The following is a 26,157-nucleotide window of genomic DNA, read 5'->3' as shown; positions in this document are numbered from 1 at the left end:
GTGAGAGTTGAGGGTGCAGGCATAAACCCCGTGCTTCTCAAAGTGTGGCCCTGGACCAGCATCATCAGCATCACCTGTAACCTGTTAGAAATGTAAATTCTCAGGCCCCACCCCAGACCTAGTAACTCAGAAACTCTGGAGGTGGGCCCAGCCTTCCGTGTTTTTTTTGTTTGTTTGTTTTGTTTTTTATTTTTGGCTGCGTTGGGTCTTCGTTGCTGCGCGCGGGCTTTCTCTAGTTTCAGAGAGCGGGGCTACTCTTCGTTGCGGTGCATGAGCTTCTCATTGTGGTGGCTTCTCTTGTTGTGGAGCACGGGCTCTAGGTGTGCGGGCTTCAGTAGTTGTGGCATGCGGCCTCCGTAGTTGTGACTTGCGGGCTCTAGAGCGCAGGCTCGGTAGTTGTGGTGCATGGGCTTAGTTGCTCTGCGGCATGTGGGATCATCCCGGACCAGGGATCAAACCCGTGTCCCCTGCATTGGCAGGCGGATTCTTAACCACTGCGCACAGGGAAGTCCCTCCTTCTATGTTTTAACAAGGCCTCCAGGTGATTTTGGTTTGCTCAACGTTGTGCTAACAGTTTGAGGATCACTGGTGTGACCTTGTGCATAATTACATGCTCTCCCTCCCCCGCCCCCAACTTCCTTCTTTCTTTCCTTCCATAAACATTGAATGTATTGCTCCCTTATCAGTGTTTTTATGACACTTCTTTGAAAATGTACACATTTGCACATTGTGTGTCTGTCTGTAAACATCAAATTCGTGCTGGGCAAACACAGAGTATCATTTATAGCAATCCAAGAGAAACTAACTCTTGAAGTGGCCCATCAGTCATGTACAGCTGAAGCTTTTTGACCGGGATAATCCATTACCTAGGACCTAGCTTATGCCCCTTCTCCCGACATTAACTCCAGTGAAATCTTTTCAAATATTGAAGCTCTACAGTTCCAAGGGCTTGGTTGCCCTCTTTTGGTATTACCCAAAGACTATTCCTCCATGGACTCTGTTCTTTAGAAGCTCAGAATTGAAGGTTCAGTGGAGGGGGGCTAGTTTAGAGCACTGAGCTAAGGTCAAAAGGATTCCTAGTTACCAGTCCAGAGTTCTTAGGGGGCATTCATTAAAGGATGTGATCAGGAGAATGGGCTAGTCAACCAGAGGCTGGGAAAGGACCTACGTGGACTGAGGAACAAGGTCCAGTTACATAGGGTAGAGAGCGTGTGTGTCTATTTACATTAGTGCTAGGGTTTTCCTTGGGATTTCTAAACTGGGAAGTTGGGATGAACTTAGCATGAAGCTACTCTTCTTTGTATTATACATGGTATGGAGAGAGTTCCATGCCGGTCATGCTTTAATGAACACATACACATGAAAATAGGACCAAGAGTTCTGGTTTTTCCTCCCCGTTCCTCCAGTGACCTTGGACTTGCTGCCTACACGCAGGTCAAGCTCACTCGTTGATACTACAGAGCTGGCTTCACGATGGGGTTGCAGGTGCCTGGTGTCCTGTGATGTGACTTCAGAGCTTTCCAGAACCCATGGGATCAGGAGATGCCTCTTGGATGAGTGTTTAGCTGCCTTGATTTTGATTGTGGTCCATGACATCTGCGGGTTCTTCTTGGCTTCTTCTTGCCCTTGGTTTTCTAGATTGTCCTTCTATTCTTCTTCCTGTAGTGATATAACAAGTCATAGTCATGGGTGTAATACCGCACCAAGAAGAATGTGGTCTGCACCCCAAACTGATGTGGATGGAGCATTCAATAGAGGCCCCCATTGACCGCTAACTTTAAATCCCACCCCAGGATACTGTGACTTTCCCACATGCTGACCACCCCTCTAGAGGTCAAGACTGGCAGCCCCGTGGTCCTCACAGTGTGATGATCCAATCACTGTGCGGTGAGTGGGGCTGAGAAAGAGCCTGAGACCCGGACCATTACAGGTGTGGAGGCTGGGTGGGTCTTAGGGAAGGGGCTACAGGAGGGGGTCTGCTCCAGGGCTACTCCCCACGGGGTACATGACCCTCACGTTACATGTCATCCTAGTGTGTAGTGACAACAGTCCCCCGTAACACTCTAACATCTGGTGTCATCCCCAAGTCAACCCTCTTCCTTAACCCTCACTTCTGATCAGCCACCAAATCCTGCTAACTTGACTCACGTATTTCTCGATATTTTTCCTCCTTTTTTTTTTTTAGAGAGATTAGAGTTTATTTATTTATTTATTTATTTTTGGCGGTGTTGGGTCTTCGTTTCTGTGCGAGGGCTTTCTCTAGTTGCGGCGAGCGGGGACCACTCTTCATCGCGGTGCGCGGGCTTCTCACTATCGCGGCCTCTCTTGTTGCAGAGCACAGGCTCCAGACGCGCAGGCTCAGTAGTTGTGGCTCACGGGCCTAGTTGCCCCGCAGCATGTGGGATCTTCCCAGACCAGGGCTCGAACCCGTGTCCCCTGCATTGGCAGGCAGATTCTCAACCACTGTGCCACCAGGGAAGCCCCTTTTTTTTTTTTTAATTTATTTTTTATTTATTTATTTTTGGCTGTGTTGGGTCTTCGTTGCTGTGTGTGGGCTTTCTCTAGTTGCAGCGAACGTGGGCTTTCTCTAGTTGCGGTGAGCGGGGGCTACTCTTCATTGTGGTGCACGGGCTTCTCACTGCGGTGGCTTCTCTTGTTGTGGAGCATGGGCTCTAGGCGCGTGGGCTTCAGTAGTTGTGGCTCGCGTGCTCTAGAGTGCAGGCTCAGTAGTTGTGGCACACGGGCTTAGTTGCTCCGCGGCATGTGGGATCTTCCCAGACCAGGGCTCGAACCCATGTCCCCTGCATTGGCAGGATTCTTAACCACTGCGCCACCAGGGAAGTCCTTTTCCTCCTTTTTAACTTATGTCCACTGACCTAGTTCATGCTCTCCTCGTCCCCTGTGTGGATTTATTCCATCGTAACATAATCAAACTGCCACCACCATTACCCACCTTAAATCCAGCCTCTATTGTGGCCGACTGTTCAGAGGGCCAGTGCTACCATTTATCGCATAATCAAGCTTCTGTGGCTCGCTGTAGTCCTCAGGATCGGGCCCAAACTCCTCAGTCTGGCCTGATCTTCCAGGACTTGGTCCCTGGCCATCCCCACAGCACCACTGTCACCATTGCCCCGTGCACTTTACAGCCCAGTGTTCAGAACTGCTAGATCCTCCCAGACGTCCTCATGCCCTTCAGGCTGCCTTACTTCTCCTCCTGCCCCTCTGCCTTGCAGCTTCTCCTGCCGTTCTTTATCTGGCCGCCGGTATCAGCTCTGAAAGCCTTCTGGGTGTCCCCATATAGGATTAGGTGCCCTTTCTCTTCGTTTCTGTAACACCTCAATCTTAGGCTTTAACAAATTACATTTAAAGTCTCAATTTTTTCCCCCTTCTCCTCCACTGATCTGTAAGCTCCTGAGAGCAGGGGCCATTCGTATTCATCCTTAGGCCCCTGGCAAGTGCCTGGTACATAGGAGATATTCTCGTAGTCATTTTAAAATTGAGATATAATTGACATAGAACATCGTGGAAGTTTAAGGTGTACCGTGTGTTGATTTGATACATTTATATATTGAGATGTAATGAACACCGTGGTGTTAAAGCTAACACTTCCATCATATCACATAACTGTCATTTCTTCTTGGTGGTGAGAACATTTAAGATCTAGTCTCTTAGCAACTTTTAAGTATATAATACAATGTTGTTGATTATGATCACCTCTGCTGTGCATTAGATTCCCCAGAACTTAGTCATCTTCTAACTGCAAGTTTGTACCCTTTGACCAGCATCTATGTAGGAGATATCATATCAAATTTTTTTGGAAGTATATGGAAGACAATAGCTACATAAAAGGAATAATAAAACCAACTAGCTGTGCTAAGGGGTTTTCATGAATTGAAAACTCCTAGTTTTCTAGCTGGCGCTGTACCATAAGAACTTCCTGTGGTGATGGGAATGTTTTGTATCTATGTTGTCTAATAACACGGCCACGTGTGACTATCAAACACCTGAAATGTGGCTAGTGCAACGCGTAGACCTAATTTTTAATTGTATTTAATTTATTTAAGTTTAAACTTAAATATCCACACGTGGCTAGTGGCAACGCTATCAGACAGTACAATCCTAGGCTTCCCCAGCCCTTCCTCAGCCCATGGGAACATCTGGTTACTTCCTAACTTGCTCAGAGCTCCCATGGGGCAAGGCTCCAAGAACTGGTGTGTTGGCAAATGTTTAACAACCAGCTCTCTGAAAAAGGCTGCCCGTTTCCATGGTGTAAAAACTCCCACCACTCCCACTTTCAAGCTACCTTGAATACAGAGTTGGGAAGAGACGTGCAATATAAAACCATCATATAGATAGTATTTCCTCAATACAGATACACAGATGCAAATAACCCTGAGAATAAAGTAGTAAAATGCAGTAAAACAATTAGAAAGTGATTAATTTTGAGTACTTATTAACTTTGTTTTCTCTTTTAATAAATTTATTTATTTATTCATTTTTGGCTGCATTGCGTCTTCGTTGCTGTGCGTGGGCTTCTCATTGCGGTGGTTTCTCTTATTGTGGAGCACAGGCTCTAGGCTCATGGGTTCAGTAGCTGTGGCTCGTGGGCTCTAGAGAGCAAGCTCAGTAGTTGTGGCGCACGGGCTTAGTTGTTCCGCGGCATGTGGGATTTTCCCGGACCGGGGATCGAACCCTTGTCCCCTGCATTGGCAGGTGGATTCTTAACCACTGCACCACCAGGGAAGTCCCTGATTTTGTTTTTAATATAATGTATTTAACTGTAAGTTTATATACTTTAATTTTTAATAATGGCTATGCTTAAAAGCAGTTCTCAAAATTCCAGAACATCTAGCTTTTGGTTCTCAGGAGCTGGTGTAAGTCAGCACCTAGTAATTGCTTTAAAAAATTTAAAAAATCAAATGTAGTATTTCTGTTTGGCCACAAGAGGGCACGAGCAGATGAAATTCAATTCTAGGAAGGCTTTGGGACCAGCTCTCTGGGTCAGTTTGAGGTGTCTGTCTAGGTCTCCTGGAAGATTGCAATTCTGGGAGATCTTGGAAACTCATATAGTTTCAGGCAGCTCTTGGTTTCACAACATCAAGTCCAAACCTTTCCCACTCCCAAATAGCTTCATCCTTTTGTGTCCGAAGGTTTGGGTCTTTAAGCTACCAAATACAAAGATCCTTGATAGGTATTAGGTCCTGTCAGTGAGGGAAGGAGAGAATCTGTGTGTGGGGTAAAGATAACGTCTTGGGCAATTTACCTGCATCATCTCACGGAATCCTATAAAAACGCCTCAGGAATCAGCTAACACGTAGAGGGATTGGTAGGTTGCCGGGTATGCGAATAATTCCTAACACAACAACCCTAGAGGGTTTCTCCTTTGCGTTGCAATCATTTGTGCTTTTTAATTGACACAAGGAAAACCAGGAGTTTATCGTGGGCCTGACGATCAAGATAAGAATGGAAGGGCTTCCCTGGTGGTGCAGTGGTTGAGAATCCGCCTGCCAATGCAGGGGACACGGGTTCGAGCCCTGGTCTGGGAAGATCCCACATACCGCGGAGCAACTGGGCCCGTGAGCCACAACTACTGAGCCTGCGCGTCTGGAGCCTGTGCTCCGCAACGAGAGGCCACGATAGTGAAAGGCCCGCGCACCGCGATGAAGAGTGGCCCCCGCTTGCCGCAACTAGAGAAAGCCCTCGCACAGAAACGAAGACCCAACACAGCCAAAAACAAATAAATAAATAAATAAATAAATTTAAAAAAAAAAAAAAAAAAAAGAATGGAAGAATCTGATGATTTCTCTCTGGCTAGGCAGGCTGTGGGGTCGGAGGGCTTTGGTTCTTGGCGGGGGTGGGGGGGGTGACTCTATCTTCTCAGGGTCTTCTGGGGGGTTTATATCAGGGTTGGCAGAGTGCACTCGGTGCGGAGCGGGTAGGGGATGCCCTGGGAGGTGGGGAGAGTGACAAGCTAGGTCTCCATAGTCCTCTGTCTAAAGGGAGGAAGAGACTGACTCTGTGTGTGTGTGTGTGTGTGTGTGTGTGTGTGTGTGTGTGAAATGATTTCACTCTCTTGATTCTTAACACTGTTAGTGCAGTGGGTCTCAAAGTTTGGTCCCTGGACCAGCAGCATTGGCATCACCTGGGCATTTGTTAGACATGTAAAATTTCAGGCCCCACCCTAGACCTGCTGAATCAGGGACTTTGGGGGTAGGCTTGGCAGGCTCTGCTTTAAGAAGCCCACAGGGAATTAGGAATTTGGGATTAACAGATACTATATATAGAATAGATAAACAATGAAAACCTACTGTATAGCACAGAGAATTATATTCAGTATCTTGTGATAACCTATAATGGAAAAGAATCTGAAAAAGTATATATACGTGTATTTATATGTATCTGAATCACTTTGCTGTAAACCTGAAACACTGTAAATCAACTGTACTTCAATTAAAAAAAACAAGCTCCCCTGGGAGATTCTGAGGCACTCACGTTTCAGAACCACGGGTCCAGCTCGGGGTTATCTAAACTGGATGTGTATGTATTAGATGCAACTGAGGAGCTTTTAAAAAGTACTAACATCCCAGTAACAACAGGGCATATAGTACGTACATGGTCCCATTTACATGAAATGTCCAGAACGGGCAAATCCATAGAGATGGAACGTAGATCGGTGGTGGCCAGGGAATGGGGCAGGGGGAATGGGGAATTGGGAAATGTGGGTTTTCTTTTTGGGGTGATGGAATGTTCTGGAATTAGATACTGGTGGTGTATCACAACAGTGCTGAAAACCACTGAATTACACACTTTAAAATGGTTAAAATGAAGAATTTTATCTCAATTAAAAAAAAAAAAAGTACTGATGTCTGGGGCCCACCCAAGCATTGGTATTTTTAAAATCTCTCCAGGTTGTTCTCCTCTGCAGCGGGGGAGAGTTAATGCAAATAAGTCCACACGTGGGGTCGCGTGGGTCAGGTTCCCGGTCTAGGGGGCTCTGGTGTGAGCATCTGCATTGGGGGGTGGGGAGCGCAGGAGAGGACCAGGGCGGACGCTGCCCTTGGTTCTCTGCTGCCGGCTGACAGGGGCAAAGAGGTCCTGGGCACTAGACAGAGGTTGCAGTTTGGGCCTCTGCTGTGCAACCTTGTCCACGTTGCTTAACCTGCCGGAGCTGCTGTAGCAAAGGTTTCAGGTTGCCATAATGTTCGCAAGATAAGCATGGACCCTGGCATACAGTAGGCGCTCAGTGGATGTTCGCTTCCTTGGCTTTCCCATTTCCCTGCCGCTGTAATTCTGTGGGTCGACTCTGGGAAGACATGCACTGGCCAGTTCTCCCTCTGCTGCTCCCCAAACCCCTGGTGGTGAGGGAGGAAGTGGGTGGGCTGGGGGGAGGGGGTCCCTGCCCTGGTGCTTTCCTGCGCGGCGCTCCCTCCCCCCAGCGTGGGCGGGGCTTCCTCGCTCACCCGGGACTCACCATCTCTGCTGCCAGGTGAGGCCGCTCAGGAGGAGGATGCTGATGAGTAGCAGGATGCAGCCGGCCACTGTGGACGGACAGGCAGGTCAGGGAAGGGGGCCCCCGGGGCTGAGAGCCCGCCCCCTTGTATCCGTCCCCGCCCCCAGCAAAGGGCTCGCGGAGAGGTGAGAGCTGCGGATTGTGCCTCCCCTTTTCAGAACGCGGCTCCCTCCAGGCAGAGTTTCCCTGGAGGCTCCAGGACCAGGGCCGGGGGTGTGGACTGGAAGGGCACAAGCCTTTCCGCAGGGGGGCTCCACTCTTTCCGCGGGGAGCAGCTGACAGGCACCCTCTTCAGAAAGGTTCAGAGTCCCGGCCTCAGTTAAAGAGGACGTGAGTGAGGCCCGCGATGGGTAAAAGAAATGTTGAAATATAAAGATACATGATAAACACTTAGCATCTCCTGAAAGTGTTCTATTTCCCAGATGCTGCTTTCCTGTGGTCCTGAAACTGTCAAGTTATCCATACATCCATCTGTCTATGTGTCTTAGACGTGCCTCAAATCCTGTTTTTCTCCACTCACCCCCCGCCCCTTATGAGATATAATTGACGTGTAACATTGTCTAAGTTTAAGGTGTGCAATGTGTTGCTTTGATACACTTATACATTGCAAAATGTATTGTAATTACCATTTCTTTTTTGGGCCAAGAACATTTCAGATTTACTCTTAGCAACTTTCAAGTCTGCAATACAGCGTTGTTAGCTGTGATCACCACGCTCTACGTTCGATCCCCAGACTTGCTCCTCTTCTCACTGGAAGTTTGTGCCCTCTGACACCCGCCTCCCCATTTACCCCACCTCCAGCCCCTGGTCACCAGCATTCTGCTCTGTTTCTAAGAGCTTGGTTTTGGTCTTTATTTTGTTTTTTTCTCAAAGCCCGTTTTTGCCTCCCACCAGGAAACACCTGGAGTGTTGATGGCATGCTTCTTCTCTTCCGCTGGTTCTACCACATCCCCGCACCCTGACCTCCCCTCACACGCAGGTGCCGGGTATTTCGTCCTCTAGGATCTGGTCAGGAGGCACTGGCTGAGGCTGGTTTGAGACCTCACTCCTAACTCACTACAACCGGTGCCTGTGATTCCGAGTCATGTTACTATCTGGATTCGTCTTTGACTTTTATAAGCATTATATAGCGTAAAGAGCTAGTTTATAGTAACTAACCAAGCAACTCACCAACCCACCAAGCAAACGTCCCCTGGTCTCTGTCTGGTGCACGTTTTGTCACTACCCACCTGCGATCTGATACTCGGTTGTAAATATGAACGTATCCATGGTCGCAGCCACTTCTGTGGGTGTTTGGAAATCTGTGCAAACGAGAGAGAAGGGTGCTAGTCACTGCTGGTCGTGGGGCTGCACAGGGCTGGGAGAGTCCAGGCTTCTCGGGGCTGGGGGCTCGGAGGCTACTGGAGAGCTAGGACAGACCAGGGGAGCCTGGGGCCAACATTTGAACATTTCGTTCTTCTGCCTCGAGGTGCCGCCCTCATCCTGTTTCTCCTCCGACACTGGCAGTGTTTGAGGACTGGGAGGTTGCACGCAGGTGTGTGATCATCTCTAGCACCTACGGGCAGCTCCAGGCCAACTCCTCCCCTTATCCTGCATCATGGTTTAATAGCCAACCTTTTATCTTCCAAGAAACTCCAGCTGTACCTGTGGTACCTGCCATCCTCGTTGTTAAGGGAAAAGAAGTTTCACTGCCAGGTGGAACATCTGTGCTCTCCTGAGGCTCTTCATCACCTGGAGGAGAGAGTAAGGATGCTTGTGGAACAGAAGGTGCGAGTGGAGGTCTCATGTCCACCCCCTCCCTAGCCCCCTCAGCTGACCCCAGATGCACTAGCTGAGGTGTGAGTCTCAGTTCTCGGTTCCCCATTAGGGTCCCAGCGAAGTGGCTCAGTGGCCGCAGCAGAGCAGGAGGGAGGGAATTTTGTGACCCTGACCCTGGCTTTCTACAGAACTCTGAGCAACTTTCTACCCACGCTGCCTACTCAGCTCTGGTTTCCTTCTGTGGCTTGGAAACGGGTCATCATAATACAAATACCATCGAACCATTAAACGAAGTAGAAATGCTCAAAAGGAGAGCTTTTCTCTGTGACAGGTTCCCCATTGCTCGTGGACACGCCTGGCGTGCAGTGTGGCTCATGGGGGTCAGGCTATGGGAAAGAAACACAGCAGCCCCCCTAGAAGATCCAAGAGGGAGACGTGGGGTCTGGGAAACCAGGGTGAGCAAAGAAACCACTAACACTTAGGGTCAAATGGAAGTGACTTTTGATTGTAGAAATAGTAAGACGATTTCAGAATGAAAATAGCAGAAGACCTCAACGTAGGTGGCTTGTCTGCGTGTGTGAATGAGCGTGCATGCGTGTGCATGTGTGTTTGTGCTTGAAAAGTCCCTTCCCTGCACATGTGCACTTTGGCAAAGCTCAGGTGGAACTCACACAAGAGGAGGGGGCATGCTAATGGTGTGGCATGGCACAAATAATGGATTTCCATTATGTATCAGCAAGTTGGAAATGTGTGCATGGCATGTGGACTTTCCTTTTTGAATGAGGAAGTCTTGGTAGCTTAGAGGCAGAAGGAAAATTTCAGGATCAGCTAGAAAAGGGGGCAGCAGGATCGCCAGTGAGGTAGCACCCAGGGGGGCTTCGGAAGACCTTTCTTCCTCTTCCGTCTCCTGCTATTTATCCCCATCAGGGTACAGGGGACCTCAGGTGATGAAGACCTTGGAGTTTATCTAGTCTATTTTCTAGAATGAGAAAAAACAGAGGCCCCAAGAGAGGAAGAGACTTGCCCAAGGTCACGTAGCGGGTGGGTCAGGGATTCCAGCCTGGTCCGCCCGACGGAAGCAGCAAGGTGGTAGACCTGGCGGGGGGCATCTCCATACCTGGAAACTGACTGTTCTCCCTTTCACTTATGCACTCAAGCTTGGGCTGGGTCCACCTCATCTTCCCATAGATCATCTTGCAGGTGCTCTTGGTAGGGCCTCCCTGTAGGGCCCTGAATCCCTGAGTGCACTGGTAGTACACCGTCTGCCCCACCATGAAATGGTAAATTCTCTTCAAAGGTTCACGTTCATGTTCCCATGGTGGAGGCTCCTTGCAGTGACCTGGAAGAGGGCAAGGAAATTCCAAAGGCAAGTTGGGGAGACATTGTGAGTCCAGGTTGCCTCTTCCTAGAGACTGGACCATGGTTCTTACTCTTTTCTTTGTCCCCTTCCTCCCTGCCTTCCTTCCTTCCTTCCTTCCAGTAAGTATTGATAACATCTACGTGTTAGGACCTTTGCTAGACACGTGGTGAAAAGGCATAAAGACCCAGTCCCCCTGCAAGGAGCAGACAGTGGATCTGGTAAGGAAGCACATACAGGCAGAACGTGGTGAGGATGACAGCCAAGAGACAGACGCTTGCTCTCAGAATGCAGAGGAATGAGCAATTACTTCTGCTGATGGTGAGAGATTTGATAAGTAGACAGGCGTGCGAACGGTGGTCTCAGTTTAGGGCTAAAGGCAGGCTCAAGCCAATCTGGGCCAATGAAATGTGGAGACCTTCTGGATCCCCACTGCTAAGTGAGTTGCAGCTGGTGGTCATCTTGGGGCCGCGGCAGAAGGACTGGGGACAAACCCAAAGCCAGGAGGAGGGGAGCACTGAGATGATCTTGGAGAAATGGAGCCTGATCCCTGATCAAGCCATGCCTGAAGCTTGACCCAGGTGGGCCCTTTTAAGAGCTCTGAAAACTCCCATGCCCAGTAACTTTCCACTCACCCAACTAAAACCCAAACCTGGCTGACCTTTAACCTCAGACATCATGTCCTGCTCTGATTTAATCCCAGAATCCACCCCCCCGCCCCCACCAAATCTGGACATATGGACCACAGGTCCCTTTAAGCCCAGAAGTGTGAAACTGCATATATGCTCTGACCTTCCACAACCCCAAGGACCCATATAACATTTCCCAGCACCCTCTGTAACCCTCTGCAGCAGGAGGCCGAGTGGTCCCGTCCTGGGTGGTCTGCTCAGTGCAGCACCTTGCAAATCATGACTGAACGTGTGTTTCAGTCTCAGAATCAAATTGCCTTACAGTCAGTAAAATTCATAACCGTCTGAACCCATTTGAATTGGGTTTGCTTCTTTCAAGTGAAAACCTCCACATTAAGACAATCCGTGAAGTATCCCTTAGCCAGAGCCAGCTGGTTATCTCTTGAGTAAGGACAGTAAACTTTGACCTCTTGAGAAAGCTTTCAGTAATTGTGGAAGGTGATGCGGGAGAAACAGGGAGAAACAAATAATTAAATGTGTTCAGAAACCTTGTTCCAGCACAAAGTCAGAGTGAAAAGGGCTGGAAACAGCATGTTGCAGCGTAGTCCTTGGATTAGTCATTGGGTTTTTATTTTTTTAATTAATAGAAGATGAAAATAAACTCAGACTAGTTTAAATAATTAGTAGCAAGATCCCTGTTCTAATTCAGGAGACCCGAGGCCTTATTTCAGTCCTGTTATGTGAGTTTAGCCAAGTCTTTAAATGTCTCTGTGTCTCAATTTATTCAGTGAATTGAAGTAATATTTCCTGCTCCCTGACTCACTGGCTTCTGAGGTTCAAATGAGATTATATACAAGGTCGTAAAGTTCTTCGTAAGGTTATCAAATTAGCGTAGGACCATGGGGTCTTGTAAGGTCAGCTGGTCCCCAACAAGGCTCAGGTTTTCCTAATGCGCTCTCTTTCTTTCTGATGTTATGGCTTGACTTCAACATTATTAACTTTGGAAAGTTGGGGCAGCAACTCACTGGGCCACAGCCCATTAGCTAGGAGGTGTTTGTCCGCAGCTTCCAGAGGCACCAGTGTGGCACTGCCCACTTCATAACCCTGTCCTGTAAGAAATGTCTGGAAGTAAATTGCTTGGCTTGGAGTTCACTGCCTTGTACTTAAGGGGAAAACACAGCATCTCTTTGAGGGCAGGGATGACCTTCTATTCAGGTTTGTATTGTCTGGCCGCAGTGCCTGGCACAGTTTGTCCCCAAACATGCTTTTTGAATTGAATTGAAATGAAGTGAGTTGAATTGAATTGAATTGAGTTCTATTTGGCCAGTTCCCAAACCCGGAGGCAACCCAGAGCCCAGGTTGGCTGCTGTAAGAGTGGCTTGAAATGCTGAGCAAACAGCCTGCAGACACTACACAATAGTTCTTGTCCACATGACATCCTTAGGAAAGAGGACAGCAGGACAGATCCTCCTCCTTTGGGGCACACATCCTATACCTGCAAGAGAATGGGTCCCCTCTCACCTGGAAGGTTAGCTTGGTCTATGGGCTGCATTTGGCTCTGCATTTCTGTGGTTTTTTCTTCATTCTGTTCTTTGAGTCCAGGAGTAACTTGTTTTCCTGGGGTCTTAGGGGAGGCTAGAGAGTATGGATAGAATGAAGAAGAGAGCTTCACAAAAGTTTAAAAGACAACACACTCTTCGTGTATTCATTTGCTCAAAAAGAGCGTCTTTCTAGGGCCTGTGATGTGCCAGGCAATATCGGGGGATACTGGGCTTATAAAGATGAGCCCCACACACCCTGCCCTTGGGGGGCTCTCAGGGGGCCTGTTCACGGCCAGTGCAGCACTGGCCTGTCAGTCAGGTTTTCTGTACATGATGTCAATGGCCTACAATGTGTTTCTGAAGGAGCTGAGATTTTTCTGGTGGAATTGTTTGTGTCTGTGTGTCTCTCCAAAAGGGACTCCATTCTGGCCGTCAACCCCGTCAACACTGTACGTGGGGGTGAGTGTGGCAGTGAGAGGAGCTATTAATTCAACAGCCCGCCCACTCCTCTGTTTCCCAAGGCAGTTCATTTAAAAGCTAGAGAGAGGCCCTCCTAAAGCAATGACAATGGTGCAGCCACTATGGAGAACAGTATGGATGTCCTTAAAAAACTAAAAGTAGAGCTACCATATGATGCAGCAGTCCCACTCCTGGGTATATATCCAGAAAAGACGAAAGTTCTAATTCGAAAAGATACGTACACCCCAATGTTCATAGCAGCACTATTTACAATAGCCAAGACATGGAAGCAACATGTCACCGACAGATGAATGGATAAAGAAGATGTAGTATATGTGTGTATGTGTGTGTGTGTGTGTGTGTATATATGTATATATATGGTGGAATACTACTCAGCCATAAAAAAGAATGAAATAATGCCATTTGCAGCAACATGGATGGATCTAGAGATTATCATACTAAGTGAAATAAGTCAGTCAGAGAAGCACAAATATCATATGATATCTTTTATGTGTGGAATCTAATCAATAGTGCTAATGAACTTATTTACAAGACAGAAACAGACTCACAGACATAGAAAACAAACTTATGGTCACCAAAGGGAAAAAGTGGGGGAGGGATATATTAGGAGTATGGGATTAACAGATACACACTACTATATATAAAATAGATGAGGAACAAGGATTTACTGTAAAGCACAGTGAACTATATTCAATATCTTGTAATAACCTATAATGGAAAAGCATCTGAAAAAGTGTGTGTGTATACACAAAACTGAATCACTTTGCTGTACACCTGAAACTAACACAACATTGTAAATCAACTATACTTCAATAAAAAAATTGTGATAAAATATGCATAACATAAAATTTACCATAGTAACCATTTTTAAGTGTACAGTTCAGTGACACGAGCTACATTCACATCATTGTGAACTAGAATTATTTTTAGTTGTTTAGTAATTATTAGTGTAATGTCTGTCCTCCCTCCCTTCCCCCGAAGTATAGGTTCCTTGAGGGCTGGGTCTGTCATATCCCCAAGTACCTGGAACAGGTCTTGGAACTAGGAGACACTCATTCAATATCTGTTCAGTGAATGACTATTCTGGGAACCACCAACATTAGTTTTCACGTAGATGGGGCAGCCAGTTTTTGTCTGTAGGGCTGTGCGAATAATAGTTGAAGCCCTGCCTCCCTCTTTGCTACAGTTTTTCTCCTTCCTTCCGGGGTTACAAATGGAAACACTTACAGGTGCTGTCGCAGTGGCATCTGTTTTCCCAGGCAGAGTGGCTGGAGTTTCCCGTGCAGCGCATGAAGGGCGACCTTCTGCGGAAGCCTTTCTTGCAGTCACAGTTTATCATGGTGCCCACCTCGTACCTGAGGACCTTGAACGTGGCGTTTCTGAGACTCGGTGGGTCTTCAACACAAGCATCTGCCAAGACAAAAAGGCACCTTAGGAGTCCAGGAGCTTCCAAACGTGGGCATATGATTGAATCACACGTTCCTTCGCTCGATTTAAGGGGTTTGTATGTACCCCACTGTTTCCTGGAGAGAAACTAAGGCTGTTGAAGTTTCTTTAGAAACCTTCATATCAGAGATGGTTCAAAATTTAACTTCAGCCAAGTTCATCTCCAAACTACAATGTCTTTTAAACTAAATGAATGGAAACGAATGAGGTTTTATTCTGAATATGCCTCCTGCCGAGCAAGTATAGAATGAGGGGGCACAAGGGATATGAGGAAAGGGAGGGACGAACCACATGGATTTAATCGAGGGATGAAATGTGTCTGTGAGACATACTTTGAAGGAAATAAAGATTGTCTGACTTTCTGTAATTAATGATTCTGTAAGGTTTTTTTTGAAGAAATATTTGTAAAGTGCTTCACTCAATGTCTGGTGAGTAGGAAATGTGTGTTTCTCACCCACCAACCCACCTCTAAGTTTACCAAATTCCTTCTCACACCACGAAGACCTGGCCCTCCCTCGCCCCCAAAAATGGTCTCTGGCTTCCCACTAAAGACCCTCAAAAAAGTGGCTGAACATCCAACTATTATGGGAGGAGAAGGTGCTGGTCTCATCAGAGCAATGATTCCATTGTATATCTCGCGACAAACTCTCCTGCTTCAAGAGATGAGATTTTTCAGGAAAAAGTCACAGGCTGGATAAAGGAAGCAGACAGGAAGGACCACAGGAAACAGAAAAAAGGGAGGCAGCCGGGGCTCCCACAGCTGGCCTCGCCACCCAGCAAACGGGCACAGGGTCCAGGCAGGTTGCTGCACTTGCTGCTGGCAGAGGACCATCTGCCGATCGTCTATTAATCACTCGGGGTGGAGTAGACCTTCTGTGAGCCCTCACAGTCTGCCCAGCATCTTGTCATCCTGGAAACCACCCCCATCCAAGATGCAGGACCCTCCTGACACCCTTAAGAAGGTGAGGTGAACCTGGACAGCTTGTCCCACCTCTAACCAAGAAGGGACTAAACAAAAGCAGTTTGAATGGCTCACTGGGCCAGCAGTTGTAGAGGAACATGTAACATAATGTAAATTCCAGGAATTATAATAATCATAATAAGGCAAGAAACACAGCATGGTGGAAAGGGGAGAAGGATGGGTTTCTAAGTTGTAGTTCTACCAGGTTACTAGCTATACAGCTTTATTGTTTTTACTTATCTAAGACTTGGCTTCCTTTTTTGTAAAATGGGTATAATAATTATTTTACTGATTTCTTTTAAATATTACATGAAATAACATATTAAGGTAACTCGCAGAGCACCTGGCACATAATAGGCATAGAATAGATGCTAGTCAGTTGCAAACTATCATATATAGAATGGATAAACAACAAGGTCCTACTGTATGACACAGGGAACTATATTCAATATCCTGTGATAAACCATAATGGAAAAGAACATGAAAAAGAATGTATATATGTATGTATAACTGAACCACTTTCCTGTACAGTAGAAATGATCACAACACTGTAAATCAAGTGTACTTCAATAAAATTAATTAAAAAAGAAAAAGAAAAAGAATAGGTACTAGTTCCGCTCCCTTTTTTTCCTGTCCAGAAAAAGAAAATGTCCAGATAGAAACTGGGCTGAGTTTTACCTTAACCCTTAACTCCTGCAAAAGTTCATCTCTCCCTACAGCCCATATCATCAATACCATTCGCTGGCACTTATCATACGTCAATACCAACCAACAATTTAAGTATCGGAAGGTAAATCTGTTGCTAAAACAAGATGTGTGTAATAATCAGAAAAGCCAAATGAAGGAACAAGGCAAGGATGTTCCCTCTTACCACTGCTTTTCAACATCATATTGGAAGTCCTAGCTAATGCAGTTAGAAAAGAAAAGGAAATAAAAGGTATCCAGATTGGGATGGAAGAAACAAAACTGTCTTTGTTTGCAGAAGACATGTTATCTATGTAGAAAATCTGAAAGAATAGACCAAAAATAAAACCTCCTCGTACTAATAAGTGATTACAGCAGGGTTACAAGATACAAAGCTAATATACAAAAGTCAACCTCTTTGCTAAATACCAGCAATGACCAAGAGGAAATTGAAATTAAAAGCACAATACCATTTACATTAGCACCCCCAAAATGAAGTACTTGGGTATAAGTAAAAAAAAAAAAAAAAAAATTATGTACAAGATCTACATGAGGAAAAACCATAAAACTCTGATGAAATAAATAAATAAATGGAGAGATATTCCATGTTCATGGATAGGAAGATTCAATATTGTCAATATGTTAGTTCTTCCCAACTTGATCTATAGATTCAAGGCAATCCCAATAAAACGCCCAGCCACTTGTTTGGTGGATGTCAACAAACGGAATCTAAGTTTATATGAAGAGACAAAAGACTCAGAATAGCTAACACAATATTGACTGAAAGGAGCAAAGTTGGACGACATACTACCTGACTTCAAGACTCACTATAAAGTTACATTAATCAAGACAGTGTGGTATTGGTGAAAGGATAGACAGATAGATCAGTGGAACAGAATAGAGAGTCCAGAAATAGAACAACTGATCTTTGACAAAGGGGCAAAGGCAATACAATGGAGCAAAGACAGTCTTTTCAACAAATGGTGCTAGAACAACTGGACATCCACATGCAAAAAAAAAAAAAAAAAAAAAAAAACTAAACACACATCTTATGTCCCTCACAAAAATTAACTCAAAATGGATCACAGACCTAAAAGTAAAACACAAAACTATAAAACTCCTTGAAAATAATATAGGAGAAAGTCTAGATGACCTTGGGTTTGGTGACAACTTCTTAGATGCAACACCAAAGGCACAGTCCATGAAAAAAAGAATTGAGAATCTGGACCTCATTAAAATAAAAAAATTTCCAGAGATTGGCACAACATTGTAAATAAACTATACTTCAGTAAAAACAAGTAAAACAAAACAAACAAAAAAGAGGAGTACGGTGTTTGTTTTTGTGTTATTTTCTTGTTACCATATGCTTTAAAAAAAATAAATCCTGATTTAACGGAAAAAAAAATTTTTCTGCTCTTAGGAGACACTGTCAAGAGAATGGAAAGACAAGCCACAGACTGGGAGAAAATATTTATATGATAAAGGGCTGTTATCCAAAATATACAAAGAACTCTTAAAACTCAACAATAAGAACCCTGATTGAAAAAAATGGGCCAAAGTCCTGAACAGACAGCTCACCAAAGAAGATATACAGATGGCAAATAAGTATATGAAAAGATGTTCCACATCATGTCATCAGGGAAATGCAAATTAAAACAACAATAAGATGCCACTGCACACCTTTAGAATGACCAAAGTTCAGAACACCTAATGCTGGTGAGGATGTGGTGCAACAGAATCCCTCATACATTGCTGATGTGAAAGCAAAATGGTACAGACACTTAGGAAGACAGTTTTGGCAGTTTCTTACAAAACTAAACATACTCTTAATGTACCATCCCGCCATCATGCTTCTTGGTATTTACCCAAAGGAGTTGAAAAGCTGAGTCCACAAAAAAACCTGCACATGGATGTTTCTAGCAGCTTTATTAATAATTGTCAAAATTTGGAAGCAATCTTAGATGTCCCTCAGTAAATGAGTGGATAAATAAACTGTGGTACATTCAGACAATGGGATGTTACTCAGTGCTAAAAAGAAATGAACTCTCAAGCCATGAAAAGACATAGAGGAAACTTTAATGCATATTACTAAGTGAAAGAAGACAATCTTAAAAGGCTATACACTGTATGAGTCCAACTATATGACACTCTAGAAAAGGAAAAATTATGAAGGTCGTAAAAAGAATTGGTAGGTTGCCAGGGGTTAGGGAGGAGGAAGGGATGAATATGTGGAGCACAGAGGATTTTTAGGGCAGTGAAATTACTCTGTAGGACACCATAATAATGGATACCTATTAGTCCGAACCCATAGAATATACAACACCAAGAGTGAACCCTAATGTAAACTATGGGCTTTGGGCAATGATGATGCATCAGTGTAGGTTTATCAATGGTGACAAACGTGCAATCTGGTGGGGGATGTTGATAATGTGACAATGGGGGAGGCTGTGCATGTGTGATGTCAGGAGTATATGGGAAATCTCTGTACCTTCTGCTCAGTTTTACTGTGAACCTAAAACTGTTAAAAAAGAACAACTTACAAGCACACAATGGACATTCCCTGAGCTAGATAAAATAATTGAAGGGAAAAAGAAAAACAGCCCATGAGGACTTCTGCTTCCGACCATGACAAAATTTATCTTCCTGCTGAAAACAACTTTAAAACCAGACAAAATATGTGAAAAAGCATTTGCAGGCATTTAGCAACGGGCAATGCAGCACAGCATTATTTGAGAGGAAGGAAGCACATGAAGTGAGCCCACCATTGCCATGGCTTTCCTCCTGGGGCACTTTCCTGCCAGGTAGCACCAAAGTGGAGCCAGCAGAGTGGTGGCCTCACTGACCTGAAGAGGGAAAAAAATCAGAGCCCTAGGCTGCTGGCATGGGTGGAATTTGTGGGATGGGGCTCTAGAGAGGAGCGGGGCAGAAGTGTGTGTGAGGATACTCTTTGGGGTTTTAATCCAGCAGCTGGGCTGAATATGAACAGGGCAGGACCCTGTGACTTAGAACCAACTCTCTGCTGTGGAGACTGAGAGAAGAATAGTTATACCAAATTTTATTTACAAAAACAGGCATCTGTTGCCAGGTGTGGCTATATTTATATCAGAGAGTAGATTTCAAAGTAAGAAACATTAGTCATAGATGACTTGGTTGGTTACATGAAATTACTGAGAAATCTCCAAAATAACTATGAGAACTTAGCAAATTTAGCAATCTCAATATACAAAAATCACTTGTGGTTATACTGTGAGCCACCAATTAGAAAATTAAAAATTTTAAAACAATCCCATTTACAATAGTATGAAAAGACATAACATACTCAGGAATAAATTTACTGAAAACTCGCAAGGCCTTTAAACTGAAAGTTCTGAAACACTGCTAACATAAAGAATTATATAAATGGAGAAATGCACAATGTTTATGGATTGGGAGTTTGTTTTTTTTTTAATAAATTTATTTATTTATTTATCTATTTATGGCTGTGTTGGGTCTTCGTTTCTGTGCAAGGGCTTTCTCTAGTCGTGGCAAGCGGGGGCCACTCTTCATCGCGGTGCGCGGGCCTCTCATTATCGCGGCCTCTCTTGTTGTGGAGCAGAGGCTCCAAACACGCAGGCTCAGTAGTTGTGGCTCACGGGCCTAGCCGCTCCGCGGCATGTGGGATCCTCCCGGACCGGGGCACGAACCCATGTCCCCTGCATTGGCAGGCGGATTCCCAACCACTGTGCCACCAGGGAAGCCCCGGGAGTTTTTTTTTTTAAAGATGTCAACTTATCTTAAATTGATCAATAAACTCAATGCAATTACAATAAAAAAAAATCCAACACACTTTTTGGTAGAAATTTGGCAAGACACAAAGACCTAGAATTTTAAGACAATCTTAAAATGATGTACAAATTTGGAGGATTCACATCATCTGATATCAAGACTTTCTATAAAGCTTCAATGACCAAGACAGTACATACTGATAAAAGATAGACAAATAGGCTAATGGAACAGAATAGAAAATCCAGAAATAGACTGACATAGGTATATTCAGGTGATTTTTTACAAACACACCATGACAATTCAATGAGGGAAGGGAAAATCTCAACAAATGCTTCTGGAACAAATGATAATTGTATAGGGAAAAAAGAACTTCACTCCACATACAAAAATTAATTTTATTATATATTTAAACATAAAAGATCCATCCATACACCAAATCCATACATTATAGATGTAAACATAAAAGATAAAACTATTAAGTTTCTAAAAGAACATAAAGGCAAATAGCTTTGCAAGCTAGGGATAGGCAAAGATTTCCTAGGGAAGACACAAAAAGCACTAACCATAAAATAATAGTAAATTTAAAACTTCTGCTCTTCCTAAGACATTAAGAAAATGAAAAAAATGAATGATACAGGTAGACTGGGAGAAAAATCTTTGCAACACATATATCTGACAAAAAGACTTGTGTCCACATTATACAAAGAAATACAAATCAATACTAAAAGTCAAACAACCCAATAAGTAAGTGGGCAAAGACTTGAATGGTCACTTCTCCAAAGAAGATATCTGATTATCAATAAGCACTTGAAAATGTGCTGAAGACATCATTAGATATCAAGAAAAAGCAAATTGGAAACCACCATGAAATAGTCCATTAGAATGGGTAAAATGGATGAAAGACTGACAACACCAAATGTTGGCAAGGAGCTACTGGAACTCACTTCCATTACTGTTGGGAGTGTAAAATAATGCCAAAACTCAAAGTTTTAAAAATGAAGTTAAATATATACCTGCCCTATGATCCAGCCGTTCCACTCCTTGGTATTTATCTAGGAGGAGTGAAAGCACATGCCTACAAAAAGACTTAAGCAAAACATTTATAGTAGCTTTGAATAATCTCAAAAACATTATGTTGAACAAAAGAAGACAGACACAAAATACACACACTGTTTGATTCCATTTATATGAAGTTTATGAAAAGACAAAACTAGTATGCAGAAAGAATTCAAAGTAGTGGTTGCTTGTGGTGGGTGGGGATTGATTGGAAGGAGACAGTAGGGGGATGGAAACATGAGTGTACATCTTTGCCCTGATGACAAATTGAAATTATAATGGACTTGTCACAGTTCAAGTTGGGAGGCCATTGAAGACCCGGTCTCAGACATGTCCCTGCACCACTGAGAACTTGAATTTTCTCTGAACTGCATCAAACTTAAGGACACCACCAGCCATTTTCAAAACAATATCTGCCAGCAGCTGCAACCTTATGGTCTCAAGGTCTCCCCTTGAAATTATGCAACCATTTCAGACCCCAACCACTTTTTACTCAATAAGCACCCTTACTGCTTGCCAGCTCCAATTATAATTCTTGATAAACAACTCATGTCACCAACTGTAACCTTGTGGGGTTTTGCCTTTATAAGTGTCCCCTATTTTGTAGTTGGAGGGAGGGGGTGGAGAAACAATTCAAGGTCTTCTTGAATCTGTGTCACTGGGGCATTCCTAACAAACCCCAATTAACAATTTTTTATTTCAGTCAGGTCTCCGTTTCTGAAATGTTGGTTAACAGCCCAGACTCATCAAATTGTACACTTCAGATCTGTGCATTTCACTACATGTAATTTTACTTCAAAAAAATCATTAAGAAGTATACTGAGCAATTCTCGTGATTATCCACTAGCACAAATAATCAAGGATTGACCTCAGACGCATTTGGAATCTGACGACTCAACCACAAACCAAGAGAGTTTCTAAACACAGAAATTTGAAAAGAAGGCAGACAGATTGCCTTCGGGGCAACTTTGTGTCTTTAAAAACTATTTACATGATGATATGCTTTTCTAAATTAGGCCATGGAAATTTCCAGGATCATCATAAATTAGCCCAAGCATCTGAGGAGGTCATGCGGGGACAAGAGAAATTTCCAGAACTTCTTACTCCCACAGACTTTCCTTTTATAAAAGCATCTTTCCTGGAATCTAGAAGCACTGAAACTTCCCTGGTCTATAGCTAAGAACTAGTAAAGAACTTGACTATAACCCTTTTCCCTGGAACCATGTGAAGAGTGTTCCAAGTATCACCTGAAGAAAGTGTGTGTGTTGGGGGGCAGGGGAGTGTGCAGGAAAGGTAGACCCGGGGTGTGGGTGGTGTTTCTTTTAACAGGAATAAATCTGGGATTTTTAAAAGCCCTTCTCAGGGCGGTGTCGTAAAAGAAACAGCAGTGCAACATCTTAAAAAAAAGGATGAAAACACTTTGTCTTTCCTGAAATCTTGCAGAGGAACATTGAAAGACAGTTCTGTTTATGTGACTCAGCAAAATGTCTTTACAGCCTCCTTCCCCATATTATCACTTACAAATTTTCACACAGCATGGCAGCTGCCCTCATTCTCTAGTTTTACTCCAAAAGCTCTAAAATTTCTCGAAATTCAGCAAACGGGTTTTTTCCGCCGTTACTCTTGCACCCACCTTTCCGCCTTTACTCTTGCACCCACCTTTCCAGATCTATTTCTTGCTTCCACCAGAGGCTCTGACTTTCTAACAGAAATTATTCTCTGCTCTCAGCTCTGACCCATTCTCCCAGCTCAGGAGGCAAATGCAGAATTTTTTTTGGAAGGTGGGAAGGGAAATGTTTTTCTCTCTGTCATTTTTAAGTATTGGTGCATTTCCGGATTGGATGTCATTTTCTCTTCTGAGAGTTTTGAAAGTGTGTGCTGCCTGCAGATTGGAGGAAAAAGTTTAGACTACTAACCTCGTGTTGGGACTTGGGGCGAATGCTCAGAGCTGGGACACTGGGGCCCCTGGAGGGGTCCTACCATGGGCTCGGAGGAACATTGATGTGGTCTTGCCTCCTACCTTTTATGTAGGCAGAGGGGAAAGAGAGCCAGTAATTATTATTCATCCTGAAAAATCCCAAGGAATTTTCCCAAGGGACTTGCATTGAGAGTTAAACTGAGCTCTTCCAATGTTGAAGGTGTTTCACTTCTTATTTCAAATTTTTGCTAAGAATGGTAACTGGAAAGACACAGGCAGGACCCCATATGTCCCACCCCCTGTCCCCACCCAGCCTCCATCCCTGTCCCTGAAACACTGTCCCAGGTGCATCTTCCCTTGGGATATTTGTAGGCTTGTTGCCTCCAGGAATTCCCTGCTCAACTGAAATGCAGGAATTCATGACTGCTTTTGGCTTCTTCAGCTGACATTAGCGACAGTAATTGAGAGCCACGTTGCTCTGGGCTGTGTCACCGCACAGGTCTGGGAGGAAGGTGGCTGAGGGTGAGGGACCCTGGGACACGCTTCGCTTTTTTTTCTGTGTTGTTTTGCCTTTTGTTTTCCCTCCACTGGATTGCTGGAGGCTCATCTCCTCCATCTCACCACGCCCATGCTAGGAAGGGAAAGATTAGGCATTCGTAGGTTACACAGCAACAGATTGAGGGATTCAGACCAGCTTTTCTGTCTCCTAGGCGTGTCTGCTCTCTCCTTTCCGCCACTGCTCCCAGAAGGACAGTCGTACAGCCTCTACTGCTTGGGTGTCCAATAAAAGATGAGAAACTTGGTGAAACGAGGCACTCCCTTCTCTTCCTCTGAGTGGCCTGTCACTCACTAAGAGAGACGAGAGGTGCAGACCAGGGCTTCCTGATTGGATCTGGATTCCTGACACCCTTTCTCTCATTTCGCATATGACCTCAACTCCACTCCCTAAATAAAGCTACCCCTTGGTGTCTTGCTGTTTTGTTTTTAGAGGGGAATAGAACTAAGGTAAATTTTGTGCTGATATATTTTTGTGTTCCTCGAGTTAACCAGAAATAGCAACACCTGGAAGGCAGTCGGTCCTTTGAGCCGGGAAGTCGGTTTCCTACAGCTGGTAGGACTCTGCTTCACTTGTTCACAGCAGAGCTTCTCAAACTTTAATGTGTGTACACGTGGCTTGGGGGGCTTGTTAAATGCATATTTGGGCACAGTGGGGTGAGTGTGGAGGCTGAAACTCTCTCTCGAGCGCCCCGATGCTACCGGGGCTGTAGCCGCACCCAGCAGTGGCTGCCCCATCTTCCCCCCTCTTCTACCCCCTCCGGAGGGCCCACCTCCCCCAGGGGACCGAGAGCGGCGCCCTCAGGCGGGGCTGAATCTGCTTACAGAACACGTCATTCCCAGGCAAAGCATCTAAGAGGGTGCAGTGAGAGAGAACTCCCCTGGCTGGAGGAAAGGTGGGTGGGTGAAAATGGCTGTGGGCAAGGTGATTTTTTTTTAAAAGTTCTTTTCTGTTTTTGTTCAAAATGAGAGAGCACTCATCTGGCCCTTGTGGCCTGTGTAACGTGAAAGATAAGGAAAAGGAAGGGGCTTCAAAAGGATGTGGACAGGGTCTGAGATAAGATTCTTTGCTCTGTGGATGAATCAAGATCAAGTTATGTTTACCCGTACAGCCCAGCCAGCACTGAGTGCATGGCTTCATCTTTGTGTCCTTCTGCTTGGCCGTCTATACAGTGGGGATCGGGGATGAACATTAGAATAACTCACTAAGCACAGAAACTTCTAGATGATGATTTACTAAGCTTTATGCAAGGGACATAGGTGTCCATCAAGAGTTTGGGGCATTGGATAAAGAAATTGTGTAGTTCTTGACCTAAAGACATTCATCTTCTGTGTCAGATCTGAGAAGAACCCCAAGATATACCTAATGTCAAAGACAGTCTCCAAATTCCTTGGGAAATCCACCCAGCAGTCTGAGCCTTATAGAAAGCAGGTGTTTTGGGTTCAAAATAAAATATTATAGGACATGTTGACTATTCCTCTCAATAGGATCCCAGGATCTGAGAGCTGGGAGAAACCCCAAAGATGATTTAGACTAATCTCCCCTTTTGTTGATAAGGAAACTGAGGCTGAGTGCCATTCCTCCAATTGTGGCAAACCTGGGAGTAGAAGGGAGCCCTGACTCCCAGTTCAGTGCTTTCCCATCATTATCTTCAGGAATGAGTGTACTTCTCACCCTGCTATGGAAGGTTCTCTCTAGCTAGGAGTTAGAGCTATGTCTAAAGTATCTGGGTTACTGGGAAGTGTTTGTGAGATGTTGTGGTTTAATTCAGATCATTATCTTTGAAGTCAGGGAGCTCAGGTCCTCCATTTGGGGCTATTTATAGAATAGTAACTGACATCTGAGCCCTGCCTGTGTGCTGCTCACTTGTAGAGATCACCTTCCATGCTCACTACAACCCTCAGAGGGACATATATTGTCACCCCACTTTGTACAGCAGGAGATTGAAGTTCAGAGAGATTCAGTCAATCGCCCAAGTCACACAGCTCAAGGTGATGGGATCAGAATCACAAGAAAGCCCACTATTGCTGCCCTCATGTCTACCTTTTAAAAAAAAAAATCTCACTTTTGCTTTCAGGAAATTCTTTCAAATAGCAAACATAAATGTCTCAGGAAGAAGCAAGGGAGAAGAGGACAGAGTGTGGAGAAAAGGTTTGCATGGACCTCAGCTCAGAGGGCGATGCAGTTGCTTTCTCTGTAGGAGTGAGATTCAGAATGTTGAACAAGCAGGGTAGCAGGGTCAGGAACCAAGGATGCCAACGAGGTTGAAGCCGAGGGTCCTGGAGCCCCGTCTGCCACACAGTAACCCTTCAGTGCTGATATGTGGGAGGAGCCAGGGGAATGAGTAGGGAGGGTCATTTGACAGGTTCAGAGCAGCAGATGTTTACCAACAAGCTTGGAAGTATTTCAATTTTTAACAACCAGTATGACGAAGGCAGTGATTCCCAAGCCTTTTGGTATCAGGACCCCTTCACACTCTCAAAAATTACTGAGGAG

General features: G+C 44.8%; 1 protein-coding gene across 1 annotated transcript in view; it reads right to left on the bottom strand.

Moving 5' to 3' along the window:
- Positions 1 to 1,556: 1,556 nt before the first annotated feature.
- The window catches only part of IL2RA (interleukin 2 receptor subunit alpha), a 42,406-nt gene continuing 17,805 nt past the window's right edge, over positions 1,557 to 26,157 (bottom strand). Inside the window, exons 2-8 of the mRNA XM_059915327.1 lie at positions 14,503 to 14,685; positions 12,776 to 12,889; positions 10,386 to 10,607; positions 9,155 to 9,241; positions 8,740 to 8,811; positions 7,472 to 7,538; positions 1,557 to 1,659 (exon numbers count right to left, since the gene is read on the bottom strand). Coding sequence (XP_059771310.1) covers positions 1,635 to 1,659; positions 7,472 to 7,538; positions 8,740 to 8,811; positions 9,155 to 9,241; positions 10,386 to 10,607; positions 12,776 to 12,889; positions 14,503 to 14,685 — 770 coding nt within the window. The 3' untranslated portion in view covers positions 1,557 to 1,634. The remainder of the gene's footprint in view (positions 1,660 to 7,471; positions 7,539 to 8,739; positions 8,812 to 9,154; positions 9,242 to 10,385; positions 10,608 to 12,775; positions 12,890 to 14,502; positions 14,686 to 26,157) is intronic.

This window comes from Balaenoptera ricei, chromosome 2 (genome assembly GCF_028023285.1).
Source record: "Balaenoptera ricei isolate mBalRic1 chromosome 2, mBalRic1.hap2, whole genome shotgun sequence".
In the NCBI taxonomy this organism is placed as follows: domain Eukaryota; kingdom Metazoa; phylum Chordata; class Mammalia; order Artiodactyla; family Balaenopteridae; genus Balaenoptera; species Balaenoptera ricei.
Note: the sequence above shows the minus strand (reverse complement) of the source record. Positions and strands in the feature narration are given on the sequence as shown.